This window comes from Megascapheus bottae, chromosome 5, assembly GCF_031878675.1.
Source record: "Megascapheus bottae isolate mThoBot1 chromosome 5, mThoBot2.hap1, whole genome shotgun sequence".
NCBI classification, from domain to species: domain Eukaryota; kingdom Metazoa; phylum Chordata; class Mammalia; order Rodentia; family Geomyidae; genus Megascapheus; species Megascapheus bottae.
Genome location: NC_143513.1, coordinates 34,687,216 through 34,704,359, shown reverse-complemented (window position 1 = coordinate 34,704,359; position 17,144 = coordinate 34,687,216). Strand labels below are relative to the sequence as shown.

The window sequence follows — 17,144 nt, the reverse complement described above, 5'->3', positions numbered from 1 at the left end:
TTACATACTATATTTGGTACAGTGTGTGTGTGTGTGTGTGTGTGTGTGTGTGTGTGTGTGTTCTTGTGTTTGTTGTGTTGGGAATGAGATTTGGATGAAAATCAACATTTGTGGACATACATGCATATGTATGTATACACAAACAACATGTGTGTGTGTATGTGTGTATATAGATGTGAGTATTGTGATTTGGGGAGGAATTTTCTTAGCAAATTAGGCACAATCAAGACAATGAATAAATGCTTACTTATTTACCTTTTAAAGTAAATTCTGCAAATGTACTTCTTTGTTTATTAATGTAGAAGTAAGAATTAACCTTAATGGAAGTAGTAGTGCTTTGAAAACTTCAATATGGTAGCTAATGGCCTTCATATTGTAAAGACTTTATTAATACCTGATTTTATTTGTTGGTAACACTAGTGTATGAACTCAGGACCTCAAGCTTGCTAGGCAGACATTTTATTATTTGAGCCAAGGACTTCAGTACTTTTTTCCTTAGTTTCTTTTGAGATTGGATACTGAAATTTATCTCTGCTGACCTTCCTGGACTTTGGCATTTTTATTTTCCACTGTAAGTATGATGGCAAGCATACATCAACACTCCTGTTGAGAGGGGCAGGTCTTAGAAATGTTTTATCTTGGGTAGCTAGTAAACCCTGGTCTTCAGATCTCACCATCCTGCAAAACTAGAATTACAACGTGAGCTGCTAAATCTGTGCATCCTAGATTAGAAAGGTATGTGTATGTGTATGTCAGCTGTGTCATACAAAGCTACAGGGTTGCATCTTAGTAAATCTTCCTGGTTTATGAGAGTAGGAGTGGGAGAAAGAGGTATTTTCTTATATGTTATTGCATATTTGTTTTCTGAAAGAGCAGGTCTGTTTTATTAAGGGCTTTATTTGAAATAACCCAGATTCAAAGTGCTATATTACACAATAGGGCAGGCTTCGTAATCTGATAAGATTTTAGAGTTGTGTGAAAACAAGACAAACCTACAGATTCCCACTGCATTCTGTTACCTATATTTTTAAAGCCTTTAGTTATGAGAGAAAGAAAGAAAGAACATAATTTTAGAAGCGAAAATAGAGTTTTCTGATTGACCTCTTTCCTTCCACATTTTGGGCTTTCCTGGTCTTTTTAGTATTTATTTATATTTTTGGCATTCATTTTGTCATGACAATAAGTAACCAGATTTCTTTGTAAAAAGTTTTAATTGAAACCCCCTTTTTGTCTTGCATAAAAAAAACAACAGAAAATGTTTGCCAAAAAAGAGATACTGAAAATGTCAATGGACATAAGGGTTGTTTTGAAATTTAAAAAATCCTTAAGAAGACAAAGATCAGGGGAGTCAGGCAGGTGAATTGATATGATAGACCATCCTTCCTAATAAAATTCTCCCATAGAAAAAAGAAAGATAAGATCACAAAGCCAGACTCCTGAGCTAAGCAGACTTTGACTGCTGTCATTTAGACAGTGCTACTAATCATTAACCAATCCTAAAAACAGGTAGACTATCTGCCCAGGAAGTTTGTGGGTGATGTATGTGTGTGTGTGTGGGGGTGGTTATTCATATTCTTTTAATCCAAAGAAACATTAGCATTTTATACAGTAAATTCAGAAATTAGGACCAGACAACTTTGAAATCTGATGTTAAATAACGCATTCTTTATTATTCCATTCCTTTAGCCAGTAACCCAATTATTTTGAGGAATAATTTAACAGGTGAGCTCATATAAATATAAAGCTAGCTATGTCATTAAAATATGAACTAGAAAATGAGTAGTTAAATAAAGTTAGCTAATTCAGTAGCAAATTCAATTGCCAAAAGCTCAATTTTAGATTGCTAATCTGAAAATGGGTCATATTTAGAGCTTCAGAACTTCTATACTTCAACGGAGCTCACATCTACTAATCATTTTACTCACAAAGTTTCAGTGGTAACTATGAAATGATAAAGAAAAAAAGCAGTATAAAGAGGTTGACAAATGTTACTGAATTCTCTAAATCAAACTAAGCTGGACACATTGACCTAAACCTGGATCCAGCTAATTAAGAGGAAATCAATTTCAACCTCCAGAACATCCAATTTAGTAAACACTTAGAGAAAATTGTGTCTTGAAATCAGATTGCTGAGAAATGGTCCAAGTTCTTTAGCTTCTTGCATTAACTAAAATCATTTCAAACTACCTTTCTGCTGATCAAAACACTCAGAAGCCAAATTGAGGATTGTGTGGTAAAATGTGCTCCTTTGGATTTAGCAACTGTATTGACCTGATCTCTACAACAGCCAGAGTTTGGCATGGCATCTTATTCTTAATGTGCATGTGTATGGTTAGCCCAAAGCAATGTTGGAAATATAAGCAAGATAAGATATGTATTTATGTGTTTTATGTAAATGATGATGTAATTCTTAAAGGAAAATAAAAGCAATGATTAATATCAGTATTATTATAATGCCTGTCTTGGGGCTTGAACTCAGGGCATGGGCACTATCCTGGAGGTTTTATGCTCAAGGCTAGCACTTTTATTTTTTGAGCTCCAATCCCACATCCAGCTTTTTGGTGATGAATTGGAGATAAGAGTCTCAGGAATTTTCCTGCCCAGGACTAGCTTTGCATAGTATTATTCAGATCTCAGCCTTCAGAGTAGGTAGGAGTACACATGTGAGCCTCTGATGCCTTGCTTATTACTATGTTTTAATTAAACTGCCTTCTGTTTGAAGGAAGTTTTAAAAATAGCACACTTGAAAAAAGAGGAAAAAAAAGCCATTTAAAGTAATAAGCAGAGTTCTTCATCCTTCCAATTTACAAACCCTTTAAAGTAAGTAAGTAAGTGCATTTATTTTTTCTATTTAATGAAGAAAATATTTGCTTGTCTTATTATTGGTTTGGGGTTGAACTCAAACCTGCTAGGTGCTCTAGTCCTTTATCATGGAAGTCACATCATCAGTCCTTTCTGATTTAATCATTTCTAGATAACAGTCTGTTTATTTCATGGGGCCAGTTTCAGATGGTGTTATTTCTACCTAACTTTCTTAAGAGATGTAATAACAAGTATGTACCATGCCTTGATTATTACTAAGATTATGATATTTCTAAGTGTAGGCAATGCTGGTTTCAAACCACAATCTTCCTGATCTCTGCCTCCCAAGTAGCTGGGATTACATGTCAGAGTTATCATTCCCAGCTGAGAGAACGATGTTTTGTTTTGTTTTTTTTTTTTTTGCCAGTCCTGGGCTTGAGCGCAGGGCCTGAGCACTGTCCTTGGGCTTTCCTAAAGGCTAGTGTTCTACCCTGAGCCACCACACCATTTCTGGCTTTTTCTATGTATGTGGTACCGAGGAATTGAACCTGGGTCTTCGTGCATGCTAGGCAGGCACTCTACCAGTCGGCCAAACTCCCGGCCCGAGAATGATGTTTTAGAAGTTTTTTTCTTTGGGTTTATCTTGAAAAAAAAATCGAAATCTTCCACTTCTCAGATATAGTTTTGTTGTTATTTATTTATTTTTTTCCACTTAATGCAGGCAGTCATTTCTGTTCTACAATTACCTTATGGAGTCTATAAAGTGCATTATCATCTAAAACAAACTGCTACTAATCACCATTCTCATTATATATGTATTTTAAACAAATAATGTATAATAAATAGAAATATATAGCATAATAGGAATATATTATATACAGTCTTTGCTTAAAATACATATGTCCAGTAAGGCACTATCTCACATCTTGTGCTAAGTCCTTTTCCCTTTGAGGATTAACATGAATGGATGATGACTTTCACACCCTCAATTATTTGAAAAGGTTCAAAAGTGCAGATTATTATATCATGTGGATGTTTACTTGTTCTGATCTATTCAGAATGGAACTTACATTTTCATTTTCACTGAAAGTATATTCAGGCTTCAAAGGTCCTCAAAAATAAATACTTTTTAGAGTTCTTCTTTAAATGAAATTCTTGTAGCTGAGAAAATCGAATCTCATAAAAGTTGTGATTGCAATGCTTGCTAAAGTCTGAAAACACACAGTTCAGGAGAATAATTGTATGAGGGTTGTTTTTACATGGATACCCATGATAAAAAGAATTCTATGAAATACAACTAATTAATGAAATATGTAATGAAAAGCTATCTGTAGAGTGTTAATTGGAAGTTTTAATTGTTAATTGGGGAAAAAAACTCTATACATTTGGAATGTCTAATTGCCTTGATCCAAATGTTTAAAGAAAGAATCGGGGCCAGGAGTTTGGCCTAGTGGTAGAGTGCTTGCCATGCATGCATTGAAAACCCAGATTTGATTCCTTGCTACCACATACATAGAAAAGCCTGAAGAGGTGCTATGGCCCAAGTGGTAGAGTACTAGCCTTGAGGAAAAGCCCAAGGACAGTGCTCAGGCATTGAGTTTAGTCACCAGGACTGGCAAAAGAAAGGAAGGAAGGAAGGAAGGAAGGAAGGAAGGAAGGAAGGAAGGAAGGAAGGAAGGAAGGAAGGAGAAATAATCAAGTTATATAGCTCTCTCATGATTGTATAATATTTGATATTTGATAAGTTCTGAATAACATGAGTTCTTTGAATGAAATTCAAATGGCTGTGTCACTCCCATTATAACTAAAAAGGTGTTAATTGTGTGTCAAACACAGTATCCCTTATACTAGTCATACAAATTCAATCATTCATTAATAGAGCTATTCCTGGAAAGCATTCTTGTACAAACTTAGACCAGAATCCTAGAACCTATGATAGAGCTCTCAATTTGATCTATTGAATTAATTTCATGACTTATGAGTCATTGTTGAAAATCAAGTGAAGTATTATTAGTAAGACACAGCTAGAAAGTTTTTTTTGTCAGAAGTTGGAATAAGCAGACTTGCTTACTAAGTAGAGAATGTGGAACAAGGACATGGCTATTTAGCAATAAAAACCTCAATTACATTCTCAACAGAAAATTTCAACCTAATAACATTGATATTTTATTGTTTACATCATAACACCAAAACAAAATGACAATTTTATAGAACAAACTGTCTAATGGTTACCTAAAAGACTGATTGGTCTATGTATATTACATAATCTATGGCTTATATTAGATTATAATGTTACAACAAAAATTTGTGGATCACTTCACCCTAGAAGGAGTAATGATGTTCAAAACGTTTGAATGAATGTTACGAAATACTCAGGATAAAATGGGAAATTGCAAAGATAATTTGTTTTATTGGTTTTGTTTTTCTTTCCCATTGAGTAGACAGTTTATGTTCACCAATAACAAAAGAATGAAGAGGGTTTCTTGTGTATCACAAAAAGCAAACAAAATAAGTCATGCATATGTTTCATGTACAATATAAACTGGATTCCTATTTCTATATGGATGAAAAAGACTGCATTATAACTTGATTCAGTGTCCCACTTTCTCTGAGCAAATGCACTTCATAATTTCCTCCCTGCTTTACCTATATGTTATTCACAATTTAAGATTTTTCTAAAAGTTTAATTTTTTGGAGTTTGCTGTCTTTCACATATTTCTTTTTTTGTGTATGGCTTACTTTTTAAAAATAAATTTATTAACATTGATTTTTACATCATATTTCAAATGACATATTTAACAAACAATTATTCAAGAAGGGAATCTCTTTATACAATCATTGGCATTTAGATTTTAGAACATAATTAATCTTAGGCTGAGGGTTTGTGTTTCATATATACATATTATTCTATGTAATAAAGTATTATGTCTGTAGAGTCATAAATTTTCATGTCTATGTAGTTGTGTTTATATTTCCAGTACCATGTCCATAACATTGGGTATGCAAATATTGAGTCCTCACTCTTGTACTGTTTGGATCTAATAGCCACATATTAAGGATAGGCCAGCTTTATTGATGAATACAAATTAGAAATTTTATTATTTTATAGTGTCTGTTTTAGTGAAGTAAAAAAAAATTGCAAAAATATTGCTGCACCCAAAGACAACATGCCTGTACACCGTTCACAGTGCCTCACACATTCTCCTTTGCTCCATAACTAATCTGAAATCAACTATGGGTCAGGGTCAGTTCACAAAACTGTAAACATTGACACATCAGTTTATATAAAATATTCTCTGATCTTAAAAACAAGTGTGTTTTGTGTGACCCTGATATGTAAGAAGGAAATAGTATTAGGATGAACAATCTTTCTTCATTCACAGCTCTCAGCATTTATTTCAAAATAATTTTATTTATAAACCTTGTGAAAAGGGAAAATGAAGTCTGAAACAATATGAGCTGCTTTTTGCTATACCTGAATCATAGAATCCTGTGAGAAACCATTACTTTTATATACAATCCTATTGATTATTCATTCTCTCAACAATCTTTTTTTTTTTTCTTTTGGACTCACACCTAATGCTTGCTCAGCAAGTACTTTTCTACCCTCCCAGAATCCCCTTTTTTCCTTTGCCAAAGCTGTTTTCCTAAGAAGGTCTTACATATTTCCCCAGGGCCAGCTTTTGACTGCAACTCAGTTGAAATGTCCAGTTTCACCGGGATTACAGGCTTGTATCACCCCATACCAGGCTATTCAACAATTCCTTAAGCAAATCTGGGGGTCTGGCATTTTAGTAAGTGCTGGAATACCAGCAGGAATAAAGCAGATTTCTGGTTTGAGTCAATCATTCTTATGGAGAAAATAAGAAAAAAGTAAGTATGAAAGAACAGTAATAAAATATTCAAACCATGGTACAAAACTGAAAGAGCACAGGAGATAAAAGTGGTAAAATGAGGAAAAGAGTAAGAGGCCAGGCATGTATCATTTGATGCACCTATAGAATCTCCATGTACAATATTGTGCTTACTCATATGGAGGTACTCTGAGAAATCTTTTTTTGTTCCTCAGAGTGGTCTCCACTTAGGCTATTTCCCTGGCATATACAAAAACATCTAGTATATTTCTATAATATTCACCCACAGCTATCTTCTTATCTCCAACAGTGGGATAATTCTCCCACAGTCAGATTTTCTGGTCATGTCATAGTACTATATTTTCAGACAGGTTTATGAGTGAAAAACCCAATATTTGTCTTTCTGATTCCAGCTTATTTCATCTAACATGATGATCTCCAGTTCTATTCATTTCTCTAAAAACAATAGAATTGCATTCTTCTTTATAATAATGTTCTCTTGTATATATGTACCACATTTTCTAAAATTCTAGAAATATTTACATGACATTTTCAACAAACTACTTTCAATAATCATTTCCCCCTTCCTGCCCACCCCCCCGCCGAGAGAAAGCCTCTGAGCCTTTCCCTGGTGTCTTGCTCATGCTGCATTCTCTCTTAAAATTTCAGCATCCAAATTTTAAACATAAATGGGAAAATTAAATAATTATGAAAATGAATACAAAATCATTTTATTTCATTGGCAACGATTTAATACCTAATGACTTTATCATCAACATATAAAATTTCCAAGAAAGAATTAATAATGTAGTATGTAGAGTCTACGAAAATCCAGTAGTAAAAATTTCAACCCACCTTCAGAGTCTGCTAGTGCTACTCCCAGTCCTGGCTGTCTTACAGGCTCTTGTCCATTCTGTCCCATCTTCCCACTGTTTAAAAAAATGATATATTCAGTTATGACCTCCGAATTAAAAAAATCAAATGCATGTGTATTTAAACTTGTGGTGATTGTCTGAAGGAGCAAATATTCAGTTAATTGTTTAATGTCATGTTAATTCATGAGTTTCATTGCTTTTATTTCATTAGACAGAGTCTGACTGTAGCCCGGACCATCAGAACTCTTGATGTTCCTTCTTCAACAGCTTTGAGTATTGGGATTACAAGCATGTGACACAATGCCCAACTTTCACGTTAATTTACGTAGGAAATTTTATTATTCCTAGTCACTCTAAACATTATTTCAGAATCCAAGAGTTTTATTTGTAGAGTTATGCATTTAAAAATTAGTCTATTATGACATTTTCTTTCCTTTTTCTTTTTTTTTTCCAATCCTGTGCTTGAGCTCAGGGCATGAGCACTGTCCTTGGACTTTCTCAAGGCTAGTGCTCTACCAGTTGAGCCTCAGCACCACTTCCAGCTATTTTCTATGTATGTGGTATCCAGGTAACAAACCGCGTGTTTGTGCATGCTAGGCAAGCACTCTACCACTAGGATAAACTCCCAGCCCCAATTATGACATTTTCAAATCATATTTCAGTTTTCCTTAAAAGTCATTATTTAACTGATACATACAATTATAAGTTGCTCACACCAGTGGGACAACATGTGGTGCACTAATTTACGTGGTTAATGCAAAACCTGACCATGTATATCTATGTCCTCAAACCATTGTCATTTATTATGGCTGTGTAACTCAGGTGAGTTTTTTTCGTATATTTTATTGTAATTAATAGAAAGGTTACATTATAGTCATCAGATAGAAGGTACATTACTTCACATACATTGATACTCTTTCTCATGTCTTGGTCCCCATTTACCTCCCACCACCCCCACCCCTCATCTTGTTTTCCTCCCTTCTCTATCCGACTTCAAATAACCAAATACGCATATATACAATATATCAGTTGCCAAGGAGAAATACTGTAACAATTTCCAATAACCAAGGACAGAAAAAGAGATGAGAGATAACAGTACATTAAGGACAACAATCACTCCTTATATGGCTTTTGTTTCTACATCCTGGAGGTCCTTTTATTTAGCATCATTCTATATGGCCTTATGTATCTAGGTTTTGTTCTATTGTAAATCACTGCTTGGAGACCCCAAGGTTTCTACTGATTATGTCAAATGAAGGAAACCACTGAGCCGGTGTGCCTTTGAGTCTGGCTTACTCCACTTAATATGATTTTTTCTAAGTCTTTCCAATTCCCTACAAAAGGGGTGATGTCATTCTTTCTGGTAGCAGCATAGAGTTCCATTGTGTATAAATACCACATCTTGTTGATCCACTCATCAACTGAGGGGCATCGGGGTTGGTTCCATCTCAGATGAGTCCTTTGTGACTAACAATTACAGATTTTTGAGAGGAAACTAGTGAAATGCATGACACATGGCAATAATATTTAACTAAAATAGACATTTATTTTGAAAGAACTTACTAAGGTCCAAGAAGTGTATGGGGATGAAAAAACACCAAATATTGTGAAACATTAGAAAAATGTAAATCAAGAACATAGTGAGAAAAGATTTCAGTAGCAATGGCTGTGGAAAGTGAACCTGTTCTGTGGAGGATTTGGAGAGGAGAAAGCACTTTCTTAGACATTATTGTTGGGAATATAAGTTAGTAAATTAGTATAACCATTGTGGAAAACTGAGGGGTTTCTTTTCAAAAATTAAAAAGAAAAACAGAATTACCACATGAATCTTGCAACTCCTCATGTGGGGATATATCCAAAAGAAATTAGTGTGTTTTCTATTTGCAACAATTAATACATACATGGCAGTGTCTAACCATTTTATTAGCTGTTCAGTGGGTAGGAAAATACGATATATGTTCACAATGAAATACTATTCAGTCCTTAAGAGGACGAAAACCGGTCACTTGCACTAACATTGAAACTGGCAGGCATTATAGTAAGTGAAATGAATTAGGCACAGAGGAATACAAACTTACAGATCACACACGTAGAATCTGAGGAGTTAATTTCATACGTGTTAAGGGTGGAATTTCTGTTGAAAGGAATATGCAGGGAAAGATGAGGACAAAATTGCACTCTGTGTAATAAATTACAATTAGGAGAAGTAAAATGAGTAATAATAATAATATATGATTTGTATCAAGGAAGGTAGAATATTTTTAAAGCTGAATATTTTTAAAGACATAAAAGATAAATAGTTGATAATTAGCACTATATATGTGCATATTTACTGAAACATCATACAATCTCAACCAATATATGTTTTTATATCACTTAGATAATAAAAGTAAATAAATTATCTATATGTTAAACTACTGTAATGGCACAGATACTTTCAATCTTCCACTTTTTCCCCCAATTATTTCTTGTGTTTTCAGCTGTGTTGAACACCCTGACTTTGAAAGCCAGACTGCTTGTTACTCTTCATTTTGCAATTTCTTACTGTGTGTAATTTAAGGCAAAGTACCTGCTGAAGACTGCTTGTTCTTTTACAATAGAAGGATAGTAGCCCAAGCTATCTTCTGCATAGAACATCAAATGGAAAATGTATTATTTAACACAATGTCTTGAATCAGAAACACTCAATAAATACATTGGGATACTAGGTAAATACATTCCATACAATTCAGCTGAAAACTCAGATGAAATATTTTACTCATTTTTTAAATTGAGCTTCAAAATTTTGAGAACAGCTGTAGAAAGATCTCACAGTACTCTAAAAATGGTGAGTTTAGAACATTGGTAATAGAACAGCCAAAACACTGCCAGCCACTTCTCTCTGCTTCTGCCAGTGAAAGGACTCCCATGCAAATAAAAGACTGTGGAATTAACCTCCTATGTTCTTGCATAAAGCTTTGAAAAATGATGAAATAAAACCTTCTAAATGTCAAAAAAATATTCTCCAACAAAAACGTCTTGACATTGGCTTCTTAGACTATAATTCTAACATGGAAGAATTTGTTCACAATTAATCCTGTTCATTACAAAAATGATACATTATGCTTCACGTGCTGGAAATGTAATGATAATTATTTGTTAAGAATCAAAATGTATCTTATTTGAAAAATTCCCTATAGGTCCTTTTAATCTACCTCAGAAAACACAAGTAAATGTTTCTTTACATAACAAAAGAGGAGTTAAGGTAAATTTAGAAATGATAATATTTTGTATGCTTTTTTATTCTTCCATTATGACAGCTCTAGGTCAGTGACTTAAGCACAAATTTTCAACTAAATGATCACATGAGGACCAAGTACATACATATTATGTAAAGTATAATGTGTGTTTGTGGGGTGGTTGGTCTGCAACTAATACATAGTCTTCTTAAAGTATATACAAAACTTCAGTTTGTGTAATTGCTTCTTCAGAAGTGAACCCACTGTCACTATCAGATGGGAAGAAAAATCTTAATACCTTTGCAGCAATGTCTATGTTGGTTTAATGAACCCAAACAGATATTAGTGCTAAGACAAACTCTACTGGAAGCAAGGATTCTTGTAGTATTGCCAATCCTGAATCTCCAAATACTAAAATATGTTTATCCCTGTGCGACTTGACCCCTTAATAATAGCTATAATTTAGTTATTAAAAGGTAACTGTAAATGTTAGATTTGAGCCCTAGGTTTAGTATTTTAATGATGAAATTTGATTGTACTCATTCCTTCTAATAAGCACTGATATAAATATCAGATACTTATTCAAATTGTGTGAGAAATCCATGAAGTTTATAAAAAAGTATTCAGCAAAGAGAAGTTGAATGAAGTACAAGGAAAATGTCACAGTTAGTTCTGTGAAGAAGGCACTTTTTTCTGAATCTTCAATCAACAATCTTCAACTTAGATCATTCTGACTGCACATTTTGAAGTTTAAATATTTTAATCAGGGCTGGGAGTATGGCCTAGTGGTAGAGTGCTCAACTAGCAAGCATGAAGCCCTGGGTTTGACTTTCCAATACTACATACTCAGAAAAAAAAGCCAGAATTGGAACTGTGGCAAAAGAGGCAGAGTGCTACCTTGAGAAAGAAAGTATCCAACACAGTGCCCAGGCCCCTGAGTTCAAGCCCCAGTACTGGATATATATATGTAATCCGTAGTTAAGTATTTACTAGTGCTAGCCCAAGGGACAATGCTGTTAGATATTAGGAGTCTTTGCGAGGTTTTAATTTAATGATGAAAATGAAAATCACCTAAAAATGAAATTTAATGTGCATGTATAATTTACTTTTTATATCAGATACTCATATTTCAAAGAAATAATGTAGTTTTCTTTGTGGAAATTATGACTTTATCATCAGTATTAAATTATATGCCCTAAAAGGCACTGATAAAGTACACTATTAAATTATTTTTGATGTAATGCCTGTTCAAATTCATGTACTGTTTCAAGCTGAGAGATAAATGAATGAATTTGCTAGAATTCGCCATCCAAGATTACCAGAGGCCAAAGTCAAATGAGAACTGATTATTTATTTATTTATTTATTTATTTATGTTGGTCAGTTATAGGGCTTGAACTCTGGGCCAATAAAGTAGAACTCTGGGCCAATAAAGTAGAACTGATCGTGTATAAACAATACAGTTGAATCCACAGCACAAATTCAAACACTCCTCAGAGGACTGGTGATAGTGTAGTATCTTCCTCAATTGAAGCTCAAAAATATAATTTGAAAACTACAAAATAGGCACATTATAATATATTAATTTTCCCCATTATTTTTCAATTTTAAATAGAATCCCCATTTAAATTTTGGGACTATTCCAGTGATCAACCTATAAAATATTTAGTATTCAAATGATGAGACTGTCTCCTGCCAAATACTTCAAATGACTTTGTGGAAAACAAGGGACCAATAGTCTCTGGCAGGGCTGGCAATCTGTGGAAAGAGCTTGACAGGAAGGGATGTGGATGGTCTCTGTGGTAACTACCTGTGCAGCATCAGGTAACATAAGCTAATGGGAATGGATAAATTCCAACACAACTTAGTACACGCTCATTAAAAATCTCAATTATATCTAACTTTCACATGTCACAAAATACTCTTATTTATTCTTGGGAAGACTTCAACCTTGCAAAGATATTTTGATTCACTGCCATTAAAAAACACATAACCACAACCAAAACAGAAACACCATAACATGAGGCAGGCCATATTTTTGCTGGCTTAGATCTTAGAATATGGGTGACCAATGCTTTCATCACCCATATGACCAATTAATTAAGAGAAGGAAAGTTGTAGAAGTGTAGATTTTGATATAGGATCAGATATAACCTACATATTTACTGTAAATGCTACTAAATTTTTACTAAAAGCACAATTAAACTTTTTCTAACAGGTTCTAGAGATAATCTGTTTTGGCTTTTCCTGTAATCTGCAAAATGATTTTCTTGAGGTTTGATATGCAATGAATGAGCTATATTCTAGAAGATCTGGCTCCAGGACATATATCCAACTTGGTATTTGCTTGGGAAGTTACCATCATACTTCCAAACCTTCCATTCTAATGTAGAGAGATTTACAGTAGAAAAGTGTGAATTATATGCTTACTTTAAGTATGTTTAAATCACTTGTGATTCAAGGTAAACTGAATCTGTTTATATCAATTTCAATAACATTGTGGTCATTCTGTGATCAAGACATCACTGTTAATATATTGAATGCAGATTCTACATTAACTGCAATGCTGGCAGTGATTGCTATTCACTTTTAGAATTAACCGCATGGATCTAATCTTCTGTGAGTAAGCTGTATTTAGGTAGACATAAACAATTCAAAAGTTTCAAGGACAATGACTCAGAATTGGATAATTATGTAGTTATTTCCCGTTAAATGTTAAGAACACTTACTCATGATGCTGTTAACTTTGTAGTTAAAAAGAAAAGAACCACTTACATCCTTGGAATAGGAAATAGATTAGTCTCCCCTGCAGTGCTGCTGCTTCCTTCACTGTCCACACTATACCCACTGCCAAAGCTGCTGCCGGAGGAGCCGGTGGACACGGAGCTGTCTGCAGGCCGATGATTGGTAGGCTTAGCTGCCAATGTGGGAAGAGTCAACACTACAGTCAATAAGTGAATCTCACCTTGATCTCCACATGTATAAATATACACTTTTCTTTATGTTTATAGAGAAGAAGCTCTGGCAAGAGCTCTATTACATTTGTCATCCTGTCTTTCTTCTTTGTCTCCTTAGTTGGTAATGAGACCTTTAAGTGTTCATCAGGCATTTAAAAACCCAAATTACTTGAAGGTTAGAAGAAATAGCATTTTAGACTGAGTATGTATGTAACCGTTGTACTGACATACATTTTGTGGTTCACATAGAATTAAAATAATGATATGGCAAACAAATAGCAATTTTGGCTATTTGACTGAGAAAAGAAACTTTTAGGGAAACTTTGGATGTTAGAAGTACAATTTTTTAAAGAGGTTGATTAACTTTCCCCTTCCCTACATTTATTTTCAATTATCTGCTTGTTTTCTTAGAAGGGATGGTATGTGACAGGATGATTTCAACAAGTGATAGAAAATTCTATGCTGGCTTTGTTGGGGATGTATTGCCTAGCTCCAAGAGGCTTTTAAAAATGAAAAGATTTTTATTTGTTTCAGAAATTTCTTGTTCGATATTCTTGGTGTGCATATGGATTCAACTTTTTAAAAAATAGAATCATACACTTTTTTGTCATATTATGCCATAGTGACAGAATACATTGTTAGTAGAGTTCCAGATATAAGGGAAGTTGGAAGAAAATTTTATTTGAGAAGAAGGAAAATAGGCCCATGTTTGCTTATATTTTATGAGGAAGTTATTCTAGCCAGTTTAGCCTGGTTTAGCTTTGGATCTCATCCTATTCTGTGGTTACTTGAAACCTGAGACCTCCCATTAAAAATCAATGGTGGGCTGTGAGTTTAGCTTAGTGGTAGAGTGCTTACCTAGCATGCATGAAAACCAGGGTTCAATTCCTAGGTACCACATACAGAGAAAAGCTGGAAGTGGTGCTGTGGCTCAACTGGTAGAGCACTAGCCTTGAGAAAAGTCCAAGAACAGTGCTCAGGCCATGAGATCAAGCCCAGGACTGGCAAAAAAAAAAAAAATCAGTGGCATCAGTGATGTCTGTATTGTAGGACTCAATTAGGAGGAGCAAGGCATTCAGGATCCCACTGACTTGATCCCCTTCATGTTATTACCACCCAAATCTACAGCTCTTCTTTAGGACTTTATATGATAATCCTATGTATCTTTGAGCTTACATAATCTTTGAAAATGAATTCACTCCAGTTCTCCTCTAAATTTAGATGTGTTCTCAGTGATGAAACCACTCAGTCTGTTTTCAAAAGAATACATTTTTGTTGAATGGATTCTTTCTGAGCAAGGAGTTAACAGCTCGCTCCATATATTATTGTATCTACGTAGTCTTTTAGTTGAATGGATTCATACTAATGAGGGAAGGGTTACCTTCATGAAGTTACTTCATAATATGAAGTTATGTATATATTCCTTCATAAAAACATTGTGACAAATCTGTGGGGAATCTTCACTAACATAAAGAAAATAAGGATATCACCAAGGTACCTGAGATTTAGCTTCCCCTCACATCTTCCTTTCTACCATCAGAAATAGCAGATTATCTAAAGTCACCAGAAGTTTCCTATCTATTCCAGTAATATCAACATTCCCTTTTCAAATAAGTGAATATGTTAAATAACGTGTTAGTTATGTGTCAGGTGTTTTTAATCTGTACCAGCTAGCTGTATGTGAGCTATTTAGGAAAATATCAAACTAGCCAGTTACCAGTGAGTTACTAGGTACCCATAGGATTTGATTTGCAGGAAAAGATATAATATTTATTTAATATTTTCCTCTACAATATAATGAAGAAACTCAGATGATATTGTTGAGGGTTATAGGACACTAAAAATAAAAATGTAACTTAAAAGTATAAAGGTAATATGAGTATAATACAAAATTATGAATGTGCATAATGTAAATTAATCTGCAAAATTACCACATAAGCCATATTTGTCAAGTGATTGAAGAGGAAGGCTGTAGTGCTTTTTGATTGGAATTACACAATCCAATGAACTAGACTGCCAATATTTTACGATATAATGCTGATTATAAAGCATGGATTTTATCAACCAAAAATTCAATATTATTTCAAATGCTGATAGCAAGTGATATTATTTTTATTATTATTGATTTTTGTACAAGTACAGCCCTATACTCCTACTCAACATTCTTGCTCATAGCTAGTGCTCTGCCACTTGAGTCATTTCTCCAGTGCAGCATTGTTGTTGTTTAATTGAAAATAGAGGAAATAAAATTTGAGGTGTGAACTACCAGTGCCCAGCTAGACACTTTTTTAAAGCAAGATATCCTTACTAAATTATGATGATTTTCATCCAAGAGACATCACAGTATATATGATTTGCATAGAAATAGTGTTATTGTTTGTATCTTATTACTTGTATTTCAAAAAAATCTTATTTTTGGTAAACTTCATTTTTATGGTTTCTAGTAGTTTTGTTCTGAGAAATGTGACAAATGTATACAGAACTTAAAGCAGCATAATAGGTAAAAAGAAACAAGGTCGATAATAATTTAAGACAATATCTTTGCTATCTTCTTGAACAAGAAAATAACCTATTTTATAATCTTGTGAAAGTGCTGCCACTGTTTAAATGAAAATAAGGACAGTAGCTCATGCCTATAAGCTTAGCTACAGTAGGCACTGAGATCCAAGGATTGAATTAAAAGTCAGCCAAGATAGAATTCAAGAATCTCCAATTAACTAGCAAGAAGGTAAAAATGGATGCATAGCTCAAGGGGTGTTGCTCCAGCCCTGAGCAAAAAAGCCAGAGCATGAGGTCCTAATTTGAAGGCCCAGCACCAGAAAAATGGTAAAAACATAGATGAATAATCCCAAAATCAGGGACCACATTAATATAACAAAACAAGTATATGTCTAGCTAATTTTTCATTTAGCTTCTTTGTTTTCTTTGGCTGTTAGATTTTTGGACATCTTTTTGTCTATCATTCCACAGGGATAACCTTATCTAAGTCTAGTGTTGTCTCTTTGTGCATGTCTTTAATTCATTTGGTCTATTTTTTCTATTGTACTCTATTAAAATATACATAAAAACTATACTGGATCACCACATTATGGCAGCGCTCTGCTCAGAATCCTCAGATCGAACTGTAGACTTTGTACATGGAAACTGAAAGCAGGAAAGAGTGCTAAAGACAACCTACTCCCAAACCACTATTTTTTCTATAGAAAAACAGATTCTTTTATTTCTTATTTTTTTAGTTATTTAGTTATTTATTTTGTGGTTCATGGGACTTGAACCCTATTACCTTCTTTTTTTGCCTCCTTTCCTTTCTTCCCTTCATTTGTTATTGTTGATACACACACACACACACATACACACACACACACACACACACACACACACACACACACACACACACACACACTCTGGGCATGAGCTCTATCCCTGAGCTCTCCTTGAG

General features: G+C 34.1%; 1 protein-coding gene across 4 annotated transcripts in view; it reads right to left on the bottom strand.

Moving 5' to 3' along the window:
* Positions 1 to 17,144, bottom strand: part of Pclo (piccolo presynaptic cytomatrix protein) — a 263,933-nt gene that overhangs the window by 17,569 nt on the left and 229,220 nt on the right. For all 4 annotated transcript variants that reach the window (XM_090332895.1, XM_090332894.1, XM_090332893.1 and 1 more), the window contains 2 exons: positions 13,524 to 13,665; positions 7,512 to 7,585 (listed from right to left, as the gene is read on the bottom strand). In XM_090332895.1, the coding sequence (XP_090189021.1) occupies positions 7,512 to 7,585; positions 13,524 to 13,665 (216 nt within the window). The remainder of the gene's footprint in view (positions 1 to 7,511; positions 7,586 to 13,523; positions 13,666 to 17,144) is intronic.